The sequence below is a fragment of the Aotus nancymaae genome, unplaced genomic scaffold (genome assembly GCF_030222135.1).
Source record: "Aotus nancymaae isolate 86718 unplaced genomic scaffold, 86718_ANA_hifiasm-v0.15.2.pri h1tg000089l, whole genome shotgun sequence".
In the NCBI taxonomy this organism is placed as follows: domain Eukaryota; kingdom Metazoa; phylum Chordata; class Mammalia; order Primates; family Aotidae; genus Aotus; species Aotus nancymaae.
The window spans coordinates 1,102,925-1,116,203 of NW_026988504.1; the positions used below are offsets into that span (position 1 = coordinate 1,102,925).

At 48.8% G+C, this 13,279-nt stretch overlaps 1 protein-coding gene across 7 annotated transcripts in view; it reads left to right on the forward strand.

Annotated features, from left to right (window-relative positions):
* CCDC57 (coiled-coil domain containing 57) overlaps positions 1-13,279 on the forward strand; it is a 141,858-nt gene that overhangs the window by 21,413 nt on the left and 107,166 nt on the right. For all 7 annotated transcript variants that reach the window (XR_010339798.1, XR_010339797.1, XM_064369329.1 and 4 more), the window contains exons 7-9: positions 757-914; positions 1,069-1,143; positions 8,737-8,916. Coding sequence is in view for 5 of the 7 variants with exons in the window: in XM_064369329.1 (XP_064225399.1) it covers positions 757-914; positions 1,069-1,143; positions 8,737-8,916 (413 nt within the window). In the remaining 2 variants the exon portion in view is untranslated. The remainder of the gene's footprint in view (positions 1-756; positions 915-1,068; positions 1,144-8,736; positions 8,917-13,279) is intronic.

Consider the following 13,279-nt stretch of genomic DNA (forward strand, 5'->3'; position numbering starts at 1 on the left):
GACTCAGTGCCTGCTAGTGCAGGGTGCGGCCCGGTCCTCACACCAGCGGGCTTGGGCGCAGCAGCCGTCGTCACTGCCCATGGCTTACAGGCTGGGAAGCAGGCCCGGGGAGGTACTGAAGAGCTCAGGGTGCAGCTGGGACTCCAGTGGCTTGCGTTTAGTTTTCTTATTTAAATGACATGCAAATTATGTGCTTAGAAACAAAAGTACAGTTAAATTGGTCTATTGGGCTTGGACATGTATGGGGCACCCTAATGGGACTGATTTTGGTGGGGTGCTGAGTGCTGTCAGAGGGTCATTGAAGGCCAGGCGTCGTGGCTCATGCCTATAATCTCAACACACTGGGAAGCTGAGGCGTGTGGATCACCTGAGGTCAGGAATTCAAGACCAACATGGGGAAACCCCGTCTCTACTGCAAATACAAAAATTATTTGGGGGTGGTGGTGGGTACCTTTAATCCCAGCTACTCAAGAGGCTGAGGCAGGAGAATCACTTGACCTGGGAGGCGGAGGTTGCGTTGAGCCGAGATCGTACCACTGCTCTTCAGCCTGGGCAACAGAGCAAGACTGTCTCCAAAAAAAAAAAGTGGTCATTGAGTCTCATCTGAGTTGTTTTGGTAGATCTCACCGTTTTACTGCTGCCTGAATTTTTATTTTTCTTCTCTCTCTCAATCCTGCTAAAGTGGCAGTAAGTACCCCTAATGCCGTGGTGTCTTCTAATTATTGCCACATTTTGAACTGGTTTTATCATTCGAAGGTTAAACTACTGCACAAAGAGCTGGAGGCTCTGAAGGAAGCCGGGGCGAAGGCTGCAGAGAGTCTGCAGAGGGCAGAGACCACCAACGCCGAGCTGGAGAGGAAGCTCCAGAGCCGCGCCCGGGAGCTCCGGGACCTGGAGGCTGTGAGTGACGCCCGGTGCGTGAGTCCTTCATCTCCTCCTGAGATGCGCTCTGTGGCAGTGTCGCGGGCCTGGACCGGAGTCTGGGAGGGTCTGCCTTTTCTGCTCATTCTAGGCTGGTCTTTGCTTTCGTCTCATCTGTTTCTTCCATCAATATTTGTTTCTTTTCAGGGTAAAGGACTTAGAGGACAAACTTCACTCTGTGCAGCTAACCAAGAAGAAAGAAGAGGAAACATTTAAGAGGAAGTGAGTGGTTCACCTCCCAACATCATGCAGCATGTCAGTGGCCCCAGGAGAGGAGGGAAGTGGAGCCACTGTGCTGATGGCCCAGGGAGCGAAGGGTCCCACTCTGGGGGTCGGGCCTGGGAAACACTGTGCCGATGGTCGAGGGAGCGAAGGGTCCCACTCTGGGGGTCGGGCCTAGGAAACACTGTGCCGATGGTCGAGGGAGCGAAGGGTCCCACTCTGGGGGTCGGGCCTGGGAAACACTGTGCCGATGGTCGAGGGAGCGAAGGGTCCCACTCTGGGGGTCGGGCCTGGGAACCACTGTGCCGATGGTTGAGGGAGCGAAGGGTCCCACTCTGGGGGTCGGGCCTGGGAAACACTGTGCCGATGGTCGAGGGAGCGAAGGGTCCCACTCTGGGGGTCTGGCCTGGGAACCTGCCGCTTTGGATTTCTTTTCTTTTTTTTTTTTTTTTTTTTTTTTTGAGACAGGGTCTTCCCCTGTACCCAGGCTGGAGTATAGTGGTGTGATCTTGGCTCATTGCAGCCTCTCCTCCCAGGTTCAAACAATTCTCGTGCCTCAGCCTCCTAAGTAGCTGGGAGTACTGGTTAGCACCACCATTCCCAGCTAATTTTTGTATTTTTAGTAAAGACGGTGGTCTCACCATGTTGGCCAGGTTGGGCTTGAACTCTTAGCCTCAAATGATCTACCCACCTCCTTGGCTTCCCAAAGTGCTGTGATTACAGGCATGAGCCACCACACCCAGCCTTGGTTTGGATTTCTGTTTATGCTCTGCTCTGGACTTTTTCAGTGATGTTGAGACTTTTTTGTGCTGTAAAACTTAAACCTTGGACTAGGCGCAGTGGCAAGACCACCTGAGTCCGGGAGATTAAGGCTGTGGTAGGCCATGATTGTGCCACTGTACTCCAGCCTGGGCCGTAGAGTGAGACCCTGTTTCAAAAACAAAACAAAACAAAAAGCAAACTCAAAATCTTTAACACCTGGCCAGGCGCGGTGGCCCACACCTGTAATCCCAAAATTTGGGAGGCCAAGGTGGGTGGATCACCTGAGGTCAGGAGTTTGAGACCAGCCTGACTAACATGGTGAAACCCTGTCTCTACTAAAAACGAAAATTAGCTGGGCATCATGGCAGGCACCTGTAATCCCAGCTACTTGGGAGGCTGAGGTAGGAGAATCGCTTGAACTCAGGAGGCAGAGATCGCAGTGACCCAAAATCGCACCATTGCACTCCAGCCTGAGTGACAGGACGAGACTCCATCTCAAATTTAAAAAAAGAAAATCATAAAAGACAGGCTAAGTGGTTCATGCCTGTAATCCCAACACTTTGGGAGGCTGAGGCAGGAAGATCACTTGAGATCAGGAATTTGAGACCAGCCTGGCCAAGCCTGGCCAACATGGTGAAACCCCATCTCTACTGAAAATACAAAATGAGTCAGGCATGGTGGCGCATGCCTGTAATCCCAGCTACTTGGGAGGCTGAGGCAGGAGAATCACTTGAACCTGGGAGGTGGAGGTTTCTGAGACTCTGTCTCAAAAAAAAAAAGAAAGAAAAGAAAGTCATAAGAAAGTAGAAGAAGGTTGGGTGCAGTGGCTCACACCTATAATTCTAGTACTTTGGAAGGTGAACGTAGGCAGATTGCTTCAGCTCAGGAGTTCAAGACCAGCCGAGGCAATGTGGCAAAACCCCTTCTCTACAAAAAATACAAAAAATTAGCCAGGTGCGGTGGCTCATGCCTGTTATCCCAGCTACTTGGGAGGTTGAGGCAGGAGGATCACTTGAATCTGGGAGGTTGAGGCTTCAGTGAGCCAAGATAGTGCCATGGCACTCTAGCCTAGATGACAAAATGAGACCCTGTCTAAAAAACAGAAATCATAAAAAGAGAAAATATGTTTACTGTTCATTAAGTGGAAGTGGGTCATTTTGTAGCTCTTCATCCTCATCATCTTCACACTGAGGAGGCCGAGGAGGAAGAGGTAGAGGAGGGGCTGTCTCTGCGGTGGCAAAGGTGGAGGAGGTGGAAGGGAGGACAGGAGAGGCAGGCACTCTTGGTGTAACTTTGTGGAAACACATCGTAATTCCATCTGACTCTTTTGCTTTTTCATTTCTCTAAAAATATTTCTATACGATGCCAACCCCGCTTTCTCGCCTCAGTCTCAGCGCTCGTGTCATAGACAGGTCCACGTCATAAAAAGTCAAAGCAGGTGTGAATGGCAGGAGCCCTTCTGCAGGAGTGCCTGTCTCTCGTCCGTGTGTTTGCCTAGCACTGCTTCATCATCTGGCGCCGGTCCTCAAGGCGCGTGTTCCCACTGAGTCAGCTCCCGTTAATTCCTCTGGTGTGGTGTCAGTTAGTTCTGGGGTTTCTCCAAGATCCATGTTGTGAAATCCTCCACCCCTCACCCCCTACCCTGACCTTTTTTTTTTTTTTTTGCCATATTGCAATTGATCTCATGATTTACTTGAGAATCCTGTGAAGTCAGGCATGACAGCTAGATACAGTTTTCTTCATCGGGAATTTATTATTTGGGGCTTGACAGCTTCCATGGCTTTTTCTATAGCAATGATGGCTTCTTCAGTGGAGGAACCCTTCCACAGACCACGTTGACACCTTGCTGTTGAACTCATAGGTTCTGGGTGGCAAGAGGCATTGTCCATTATCAGAAGAACTTTTTTTTTTTTCTTGAGACAGAGTCTCGCTCAGTTGCCCAGGCAGATGGTGCAGTGGTGCGATCTCAGCTCACTGCAACCTCCGCCTTCTGAGTTCAAGAGATTCTCATGCCTCAGCCTCCCGAGTAGCTGGGATTACAGGCGTGCACCACCATGCCTGGCTACTTTTTGTATTTTTTTTTTTTTTTTTTTTTGCGACAGAGTTTCGCTCTTGTTACCCAGGCTGGAGTGCAATGGCGCGATCTCGGCACATCACAACCTCCGCCTCCTGGGTTCAGGCAATTCTCCTGCTTCAGCCTCCCGAGTAGCTGGGATTACAGGCACGTGCAACCATGCCCAGCTAATTTTTTGTATTTTTAGTAGAGATGGGGTTTCACCATGTTGACCAGGATGGTCTCGATCTCTTGACCTCGTGATCCACCCGCCTCGGCCTCCCAAAGTGCTGGGATTACAGGCGTGAGCCACCGCGCCCGGCCCACTTTTTGTATTTTTAGTAGAGATGGAGTTCGCCATGCTGGCCAGGCTGGTCTCAAACTCTTGTCCGCAAGTGATCCACCCACCTTGGCCTCCCAAAGTGCTGGGATTACAGGGGTGAGCCACTGTACCCAGACTGGATTCATGTGTTTTAAAACAGCCAGCAGCTGCAGACCTGTCTTGTAAATGCATGACTTTCCTCTGCTCACTTCCAGCATCACTAGTGGCACTTTGCATAGGTCCCATGGTGTTATTAAAGGTTTACAGTATTACATGAAACACAATGAAAAATAAGTAAGAACCTTGAGAAGTCACTCTGTACTGGGATATGCAATTTACTAGAGAGAGAAACTGCTCACATGGAGGTGATTAGTGTCACATGATTGTTTGTTTGTTTGTTTTTTGAGATGGAGTTTTGCTCTTTTCGTCCAGGCTGGAGTGCAATGGCACGATCTTGGTTCACCACAACCTGTGCCTCCTGGGTTCAAGGGATTCTCCTGCCTCAGCTTCCCTAGTAGCTGGGATTACAGGCGCCCACCCCCATGCCCAGCTAATTTTTATATTTTTAGTAGAGATGGGGTTTCACTATGTTGGCCAGGCTGTTCTCGAACTCCTGACCTCAAGTGATCTGCCCGCCTCAGCCTCCCAAAGTGCTGGGATTGCAGGTGTGAGCCACCGCGCCCTGTGTGTCACATGGTGTTTTAAGCAGATACTGGAAACACTTGAGCTCACCAGAATAGCAGCAGGAAGTTCAAATGGCTGTGAAATTACCACGGTGGTGTGGTTCAGACTGCAGTTAATTGTGTGCAGTTATTTAATAGCGCATCTTTGTATTTGTATCCATTCCCCTGGACTGCAGCTAGCTCAGTGTAAGGTCTGTAAGTGTTTGTGTGCACACATTTTGATATATTTTGATAACTTTTAAAAATCGATTTGTGTGTATTTTGTGGTAGTACATGATAAAATTAGTATATATATTTTATGCTTTCATGACAATTTAACTTTTTCTTAAGTTTTTCAATATTTTTAGGCTATGTAGTCTAAGAACTTTTCCAAATTGTCACAAACCTCCAAAAAAACTTTCCAATATATATATTGAAAATAATTCTCATATAAATAGTTCCTCGCAGTTAAAACCCATGTTGTTCAAGGGTCAACTATAGTTGAAAATGAGTATAATTTCTAGCATTAATAAATAAAAATGTTTAGTGACTCTTTAAAATATTTATTTTTAAAAATTAAAATAATTTCTTGCTTTTTTTTATTTCTCAGCCCTCACTACTCCTACTTTAAACTGTTTCTAGTGTAGGCGGGACACAGTGGTTTACACTTGTAATCCCAGCACTCTGGGAGGCTGAGGCAGGAGAATCACCTGAGCATGGGAGGTCAAGGTTGCAGTGAGCCGAGATCACAGCAGTGCACTCCAGCCTAGGTAACAGCGAGACCCAGTCTCAAAAAAAATAATAAATAAATAGGAAATAAATAAATAAAATAAAATCTAATCTAAATACCATAGTGAGTTAATACCTACTAACAAGGCTGGTGGCTCAAGCCTGTAATCCTAGCACTTTGGGAGGCCAAGGCGGGTGGTTCACTTGAGGTCAGGTGTTCAAGACCAGCCTGGCTGACATGGTAAAGTCTCTACTAAGAAGACAAAAATCAGTCAGGCATAGTGGGGGCCACCTGTAATCCCAGCTACTTGGGAGGTGAGGCAGTAGAATTGCTTGAACTCGGGAGGTGGAGGTTGCAGTGAGCAGGGATTGCGTCACCGTACTCCAGCCTGGACGACAGAATGAGACTCCATCTCAAAAACAGAAACAAAACACGACTATCATTGATTTCAAAAAACGACCTGAACCAGCTTTTCTGTAGCAGTTAGAAATTTTACATTATTCCTTTTCCCTTGAACCGTTTCCAGTCCACTTCCCCACAGAATTTTATATGAATATATTTTTTTGTGCTTGAATGCATTTGAAACCAATCACCTGTAACAACAAAATAGTCATATAAATTATATGACATAGTATATACTAGATATGGTGTGTTCATATAAACTAAAAATAGTAAAATTTGCTTGGGTCACAAGGCTCTAAGTGTTCAGAAGGCTTTTAATTCAGATACTGTTGTAATTATTGGTATACACATTCTAGAACAATGCAAGATACCGTAACAGTCAGCAAGTATTAAGTAAAATATAAAATATTCTTGGGAATGCTCCTTCTACTGAGACCTTTGGGGCCTCCCCCAAGTCCCTTCACAAGAGCCCAGCCCCCGCAGGCATAACCAGACGGGATGGAGCAACTTCTTTCGGCAGCATCCCGCGTGCTCTGAACTCCTTTCCAGTTACGTGCCAGCGGCCACCTGGTGACTTCCCCTCAAGAATGAGTTTATTTTATTTTGTATTGATTTTATTTCATTTTATTTTTTAAATTTAATTTTATTTATTCATTTATTTTTTTGAGATGGAGTCTTGCTCTGTCGCCCAGGCTGGAGTGTCATGGTGCCATCTCAGCTCACTGCAACCTCAGCCTCCCAGGTTCAAGCAATTCTGCTGCTTCACCTGTCTCTACTAAAAATACAAAAATTAGCTGGGCATGGTGATGTGCACCCATCACCATGCCCAGCTAATTTTTGTATTTTTAGTAGAGACAGGGTTTCACCATGTTGGTAGGGCTGCTCTCGAACTCCTGACCTCATGATCTGCCTGCCTTGGCCTCCCAAAGTGCTGGGATTACAGGGGTGAGCCATGCACCCAGCCTCATTTTATTGTTTTGAGAGTTTTGCTCTTGTTGTCCAGGCTGAAGTGCAGTGGCATGATCTCGGCTCACTACAACCTCCACCTCCCAGGTTCAAGCAATTCTGCCTCAGCCTCCCAAGTAGTGTTACAAGCATGCGCCATCACCCCCGGCTAATTTTGTATTTTTAGTAGAGACAAGATTTCACCATGTTAGTCAGGCTGGTCTCAAACTCCTGACCTCAGGTGATCCGCCTACCTTGGCCTCCCAAAGTGTTGGGATTACAGGTGTGAGCCACTGCACTCAGCCTATTTATTTATTTATTTTGAGATGATGTCTCACTCTTTTGCCCAGGCTGGAGTGCAGTGGCACGATCTTGACTCACTGCAACCTCTGCCTCTCAGGTACAAGCGATTCTCCTGCCTCAGCCTCCCAAGTAGCTGGGATTACAGGCATGCGCCACCATGCCTGGCTCATTTTTGTATTTTTTTTAGTGGAGGCTGGGTTTTGCCGTGTTAACCAGGCTTGTCTCAGACTCCTGACCTCAAGCGATCTGCCCTCCTCAGCTTCCTAAAGAGCTGGGATTACAGGTGCGAGCCACCGCGGCTGGCCAAGAATGATTTTAAATCATCCATCAGCTGATAATTGAATGAGCTTCTCCAACTTGGTGGAAGCAGAGAGCTGGCATTGGCCTTGCCAAGGGGCCTGAAACCCGGTTAGCAGAGCCATCCGCTCTCTCAGTCCCAGGAGGGTTAGATCAAAGACTTCACTGAGATGGCTTACATAACATTCCGTATCCCTGGTAGCACGCTACTTATTAGAACCTAATATGCTCAGACGGTAGGGAACCAACAGGTAAGTCTTCTTTTTTAAATTTTTGTTCAATACTTTTGCTAATGTGGTGTTTTTTGTTTTGTTTTGTTTTTAAGACAGGGTCTCACTGTGTCACCCAGGCTGGAGTGCACCATCAGGCTCACTGCAGCCTCGACCTCCTAGGCTCAAGTGGTCCTTCCACCTCAGCTTCCCAAGTAGCTGGGACTACAGGCACCCATCACCACAAAGGCTAATTTTTTATTTTTTGTAGAGGGTGTTTTGCCATATTGCCCAGGCTGGTCTCCAATTCCTGGGCTCAAGCGATCTACCCGCCTTGGCCTCCCAAAGTGCTTGGGTTACAGGTATGAGCCACTGTGTCCAAGTGCTAATGTAATATTTTTAAAGTAAAATGCTTTTGCCAGGCAAAGTAGTGTGGCCTGTAAGCCCAATTACTTGGGAAGCTGAGGTGAGAGGATTGCTTGTGTTCAAGGCCAGGCTGGGCAACATAGCTAGACTTTGTCTCTAACTGGAAAATAAATGGGCTGGGTGTGGTGCGGCTCGGTAGACCTGGCTGCTTGCCAGACACGAGGCAGCGAGCATGTACCTGTTTTGCTTCTGCAGGTTGATGGGAGTCCTGCCGGTGGTGGCCAAGCTGTACTCTCTGCATCTCCTTTGGTGTCCTCCCAGGAGCTGTGGGCTCTGGAGGGTGGGCCAGGGACCTGGCATCTAGGAGTGGTTTGGTCCACGTTAGTCTGAGAGGAATGAGGAGCAGCTGGCTGCTGCGAAGCCCCGAGGCAGACATACAGCAGGACCCGTGCCAGAGGCAGGGCAATGAATGCCTCCAGAGAGGGTCTGGGCCTGGGTGTCGGGGGCCGGGTGAGCACCGTGGGACCCTCACTGTGTTTCAGGCATGAGGAGCTCGACCGTCTGGCCAGGGAGAAGGATGCGGTGCTGGCAGCGGTGAAGGGAGCCCACGTGGAGCAGCTGCGGGAGCTGCAGGCCCACTGCGAGACCCTGGAGGCGCAGCTCCGCAGGGCAGAGTGGAGGCAGGCAGACGCTGCCAAGGAGAAGGCCGCTGCCATTGACCAGTGAGTGTGTGCTTGACTCAACCCAGAGGGCGAGGCAGGGGCGGCCGTGGCTGTGCTGACCTGGGCAGGCCCACTAGGTGCCAGACCACAGGAAGTGGGCCAGGCAGCAGACAGGGAGAAGTTCTGTAGCTCTCTGGTCACTTTTCTTAACCACTCTTTTTTTTTTTTGAAATTGTGTAGTTTCTATGTATGTATGCATTCATCTGTTTATAGTAAGAGATGCATAACATAAAATTTGCCCATCTTAACCATTTATTAGTGTACAGGTCAGTGGCAGTGGCATTAAGCACATTCACATTGTCATGCAGCCATAACCACTGTCATATGCAGAACTTTCCATCTTCCTAAACTGAAGCTCTGACCCATTACACACCAGCTTCCCACCCTGCCAGCTCCCCCACACCCCTGCCAGCTCTGACCTGCCCCACCAGCTCCCCGACCCCCACCAGTTCCCCACACCCCCACCAGCTCCCCCCTGCCTCCACCAGCTCCCCCCGGCCTCCACCAGCTCCCCCACTCCCCTGCCAGATCCCCCCCACCCTGCTAGCTCCCCCACACCCCTGCAAGCTCTCTACTGCCCCCCACCAGCTCCCCCACACCCCTGCCAGCTCCCCCCTGCCTCCACCAGCTCCCCCCTGCCTCCACCAGCTCCCCCACTCCCCTGCCAGATCCCCCCACCCTGCTAGCTCCCCCACACCCCTGCCAGCTCTCTCCTGCTCCCCCACCAGCTCCCCCACACCCCTGCCAGCTCCCCACTGCCTCCACCAGCTCCCCCCGGCCTCCATCAGCTCCCCCACACCCCCTCCAGCTCCCCCTGCCCCTGCCAGCTCCCCCACACCCCCCCCAGCTCCCCCTGCCCCCGCCAGCTCCCCCACACCCCCACCAGAACCGCCCCCTCCACCAGCCCCTGGCCACCTCCGTTCTACTTGCTGCCTCTGGATTCAGCCAGGCTGGGGAGCTCCTGTGAGTTAGAATCAGGCAGTATTTGTCCTTTTAGGACTTGCTTATTTCACTTGGCATAATGTCCTCAAAGATCGTCCACATTTTAATGTGTGTCAGAATCTCATTCCTTTTCTTTGAATTTTTAAATTGTGGCAAAATACACACAACATAAAATTTAGTATCTTCACCATTTCTTCGTTTCTTTATTTTTTATCTTGACCATTTTCAAGTGTGCAGTTCAGTGGCATTAAGTCTGAATTTTTTTCCTTTTTAAGGCTGAGTCACATTCCCCTGTCTGGATGGACCACGTTTTGTTTATCCATCCATCCGCTGATGTGGGGCTTGTTTCCATCTTTCGTTTCTTATGAATAATACTGCCATGATCCTCAGTTACAAATATCTCTTTGAGACTGTGCTTCCAGTTCTTCCGTGTACAGACACAGAGTGGAATTAATGAGTCATATAATTCTGTGCTTAGCTTTTGAGGAGCCGTATTTCTGCTTTCCAGTGGCTGTACCACATCCCCACCAACAGCCCAAGCTGTACTCCGTACACCTCCTTTTGGTGTCCTTCTCCGGGGAGCTGTGGGCTCTGGAGGGTGGGCCAGGGGCCTGGCATCTAAGAGTGGCTTGGTCCATGTTAGCCTGTGAGGAACGAGGAGCTGGTGGCTACTGCGAAGCCCCGAGGCAGACATACAGCAGGACCCGTGCCCGAGGCAGGGCGATGAATGCCTCCAGAGAAGCATTAATATTTTTAAATAATATTTTTAAAATTAAAATACTCATTCAGTTCAGTTACTCATTCATTAGTTCCTTTTTTTTTTAGACGTAGCCTCACTGTCACCCAGGCTGAAGTGCAGGTGCGAGATCGCACCTGGCTGGTGTGCAGCCTTCGCCTCCGAGGTTCAAGCGATTCTCCTGCCTCAGCCTCCTGAGTAGCTGGGATTACAAGTGCCCGCTACCACGCCTGGCCAAGTTTTGTATTTTTGGTAGAGATGGGGTTTCACCATGTTGGCCAGGCTGGTGTCAAACTCCTGACCTCAGGTGATCCGCACACCTTGGCCTCCCAAAGTGCTAGAATTACAGGTGTGAGCCACAGTGCCTGGCCACTAGTTTCTTTTTAAACCCAGTTTCCTTTCTAGTACCTAAGCCAGGCTGGGGCATGTGCTGGTGCATATGGGCAGCCCTGTTCCACCTGCCTGGTGTGCAGGGTGAGATGCATACAAGCTATGCCATTGCAGCGACAGTGAAGTGTTAGCACTGAGTTCCAGACCCCTGACTCCCACTAAACACATGATCCATGGAGAGACTGTATTTACTGATGACGCTCAAGACAAATAAGTCGTTTTCTAGTATTTACCACACTTAGCCACTGGCTTTTTCTCTTTGTTTAGGAAAATTTCTGTTGCTTTTTTACAGAGAATTTTCTTTCTTTTTTTGAGACAGGGTCTTACTCTGTTGCCTAGGCTGGAGTACAGTGGTGCAGTTATGGCTCACTGCAGCCTTGACCTCATGGGCTCAAGTGATCCTCCCACCTCAGCCTCCCCAGTAGCTGGGACTACAGGTATACGCTACCATGCCCAGCTAATTTTTGTAGAAATGGGGTTTTTCCATGTTTCCTAAGCTGGTCTCAAACTCCTGGACTCAAGTGATCCTCCCACATTGGTCTCTCAAAGTGCTGAGATTATAGGCGTCAGCCACTGCCAACAGAGAATTCTCTGCCAAATTGTATTTTGGTTTAAGGGGGAAATGGCTCTTGGAAGTACACCGGAAAGTCAAAGGCTTATTCAGGGTCATTTCCTAGACTCAACGTGCTGTTATGTTGTTTCATCAGTCAGATTCAAGCAGAGTGAGTTAAAGCCGCCACGCATGGGAGGCCCCTGCAGCCTCTGCGGCCAGCATGTGGGGTGAGAGGGGCTGCAGGTGCTTCCATGTCCCGGGCAGTGTGGCCGAGGGGACCGGGCCTCGCCGCTCCTGTGCGCCTGGCCTTGGCCTCCCCTCGCAGTCTTAAGCTAAATGTTGTTCTTGATTGTCTTCGTTTTCTGTCCATAAATACTCTTTGGTTTTTAAGAATTATTTTGGCAGTAAGAAATAATACACATACACAGTATTATTTTGGCAGTAAGAAACAGACTTCTCCATTCTAAAGCTTATATCTTTTCCCTTTTACTTCTGGGGAGTTCAGTTATCATTCTGATCCCATGATCCTAAATATGAGTTAGCATTAAATGATGACTTCGGCTGGGCACAGTGGCTCACACCTATAATCCCGGCACTTTGGGAGGCCAAGGCAAGAGGATCACTTGAGCCTGGGCAACAAATGTCTACCCCGCAAAAAATTAGACAGTGGCGCTCACACATACTCCTAGCTACTCAGGAGGCAGAGCAAGACCCTGTCTCTAAAAAATTAGTATTTTTAAAATTTAAAAATTAGAAATAAATAAATGAAAGCCTTATTTATTTCAGTTCCTTTTTTTCTTTTTTAAAAAAATCTTATTTATTTGTTTTATGTTGTTTTTTGAGATGGAGTTTCCTTCTTGTTGCCCAGGCTGGAGTGTAGTGGCACGATCTCAGCTCATGCAACCTCTGCCTCCCAGAGTCAAGCAATTCTCCTGCCTCAGCCTCCTGAGTAGCTGGGATTATAGGCATGTGCCATAACATGCCTAATTTTGTATTTTTTTAAAGGGGTCACGCTTCCTGCCCACACCCCTCCTGGAGCCCCAGCAGGGATGTGCAGGGACGTGCCCCAATTTGTATTTTTTTTTAATTTTACCAGAGATGGGTTTCTCCATGTTGGTCAGACTGGCCTCCAACTCCCAACCTCAGGTGATCCACCCACCTTGGCCTTCCAAAGTGCTGAGATTACAGGCATGAGCCACCACTCCTGGCCTTTATTGTTATTATTATTTTTTTAAATAAAGTAGAAATGGAGTCTCCCCATGTTGCCCAGGACGGTCTCAAACTCCTGGACATAAGTGATCCTCTCATCTCAGCCTCCTAAAGTGCTGGGATTATAGGCATGAGCCACCACTCCAGGCCAGCTTTGTAGTTCTTAATAGCTTTTTCAGCAGTTTTGTGCTGGTTTGGAGTTTGGAACTACAGAGAAAACCTGTAGGATTAACGTGAAAGCATTTTTTTTCTTTCTGTTTTTTTTTTTTTTTTGAGACAGGATCTCACTCTGTCATCCAGGCTAGAGTGCAGTGGCATGATCTCAGTTCACCGCCGCCTGTATATCGTGGGCTCAGGTGATCCTCCCACCTCAGCCTCCTAGGTAGCTGGGCTGCAAGTGTGCGCCACAACACCCGGCGAATATTTTTTTTTTTCTGAGAAGGAGTCTCGCACTGTCGCCCAGGCTGTAGTGCAGTGGCATGATCTCGGCTCACTGCAATTTCCACCTCCTGGGTTGAAGCAATTCTCCTGTC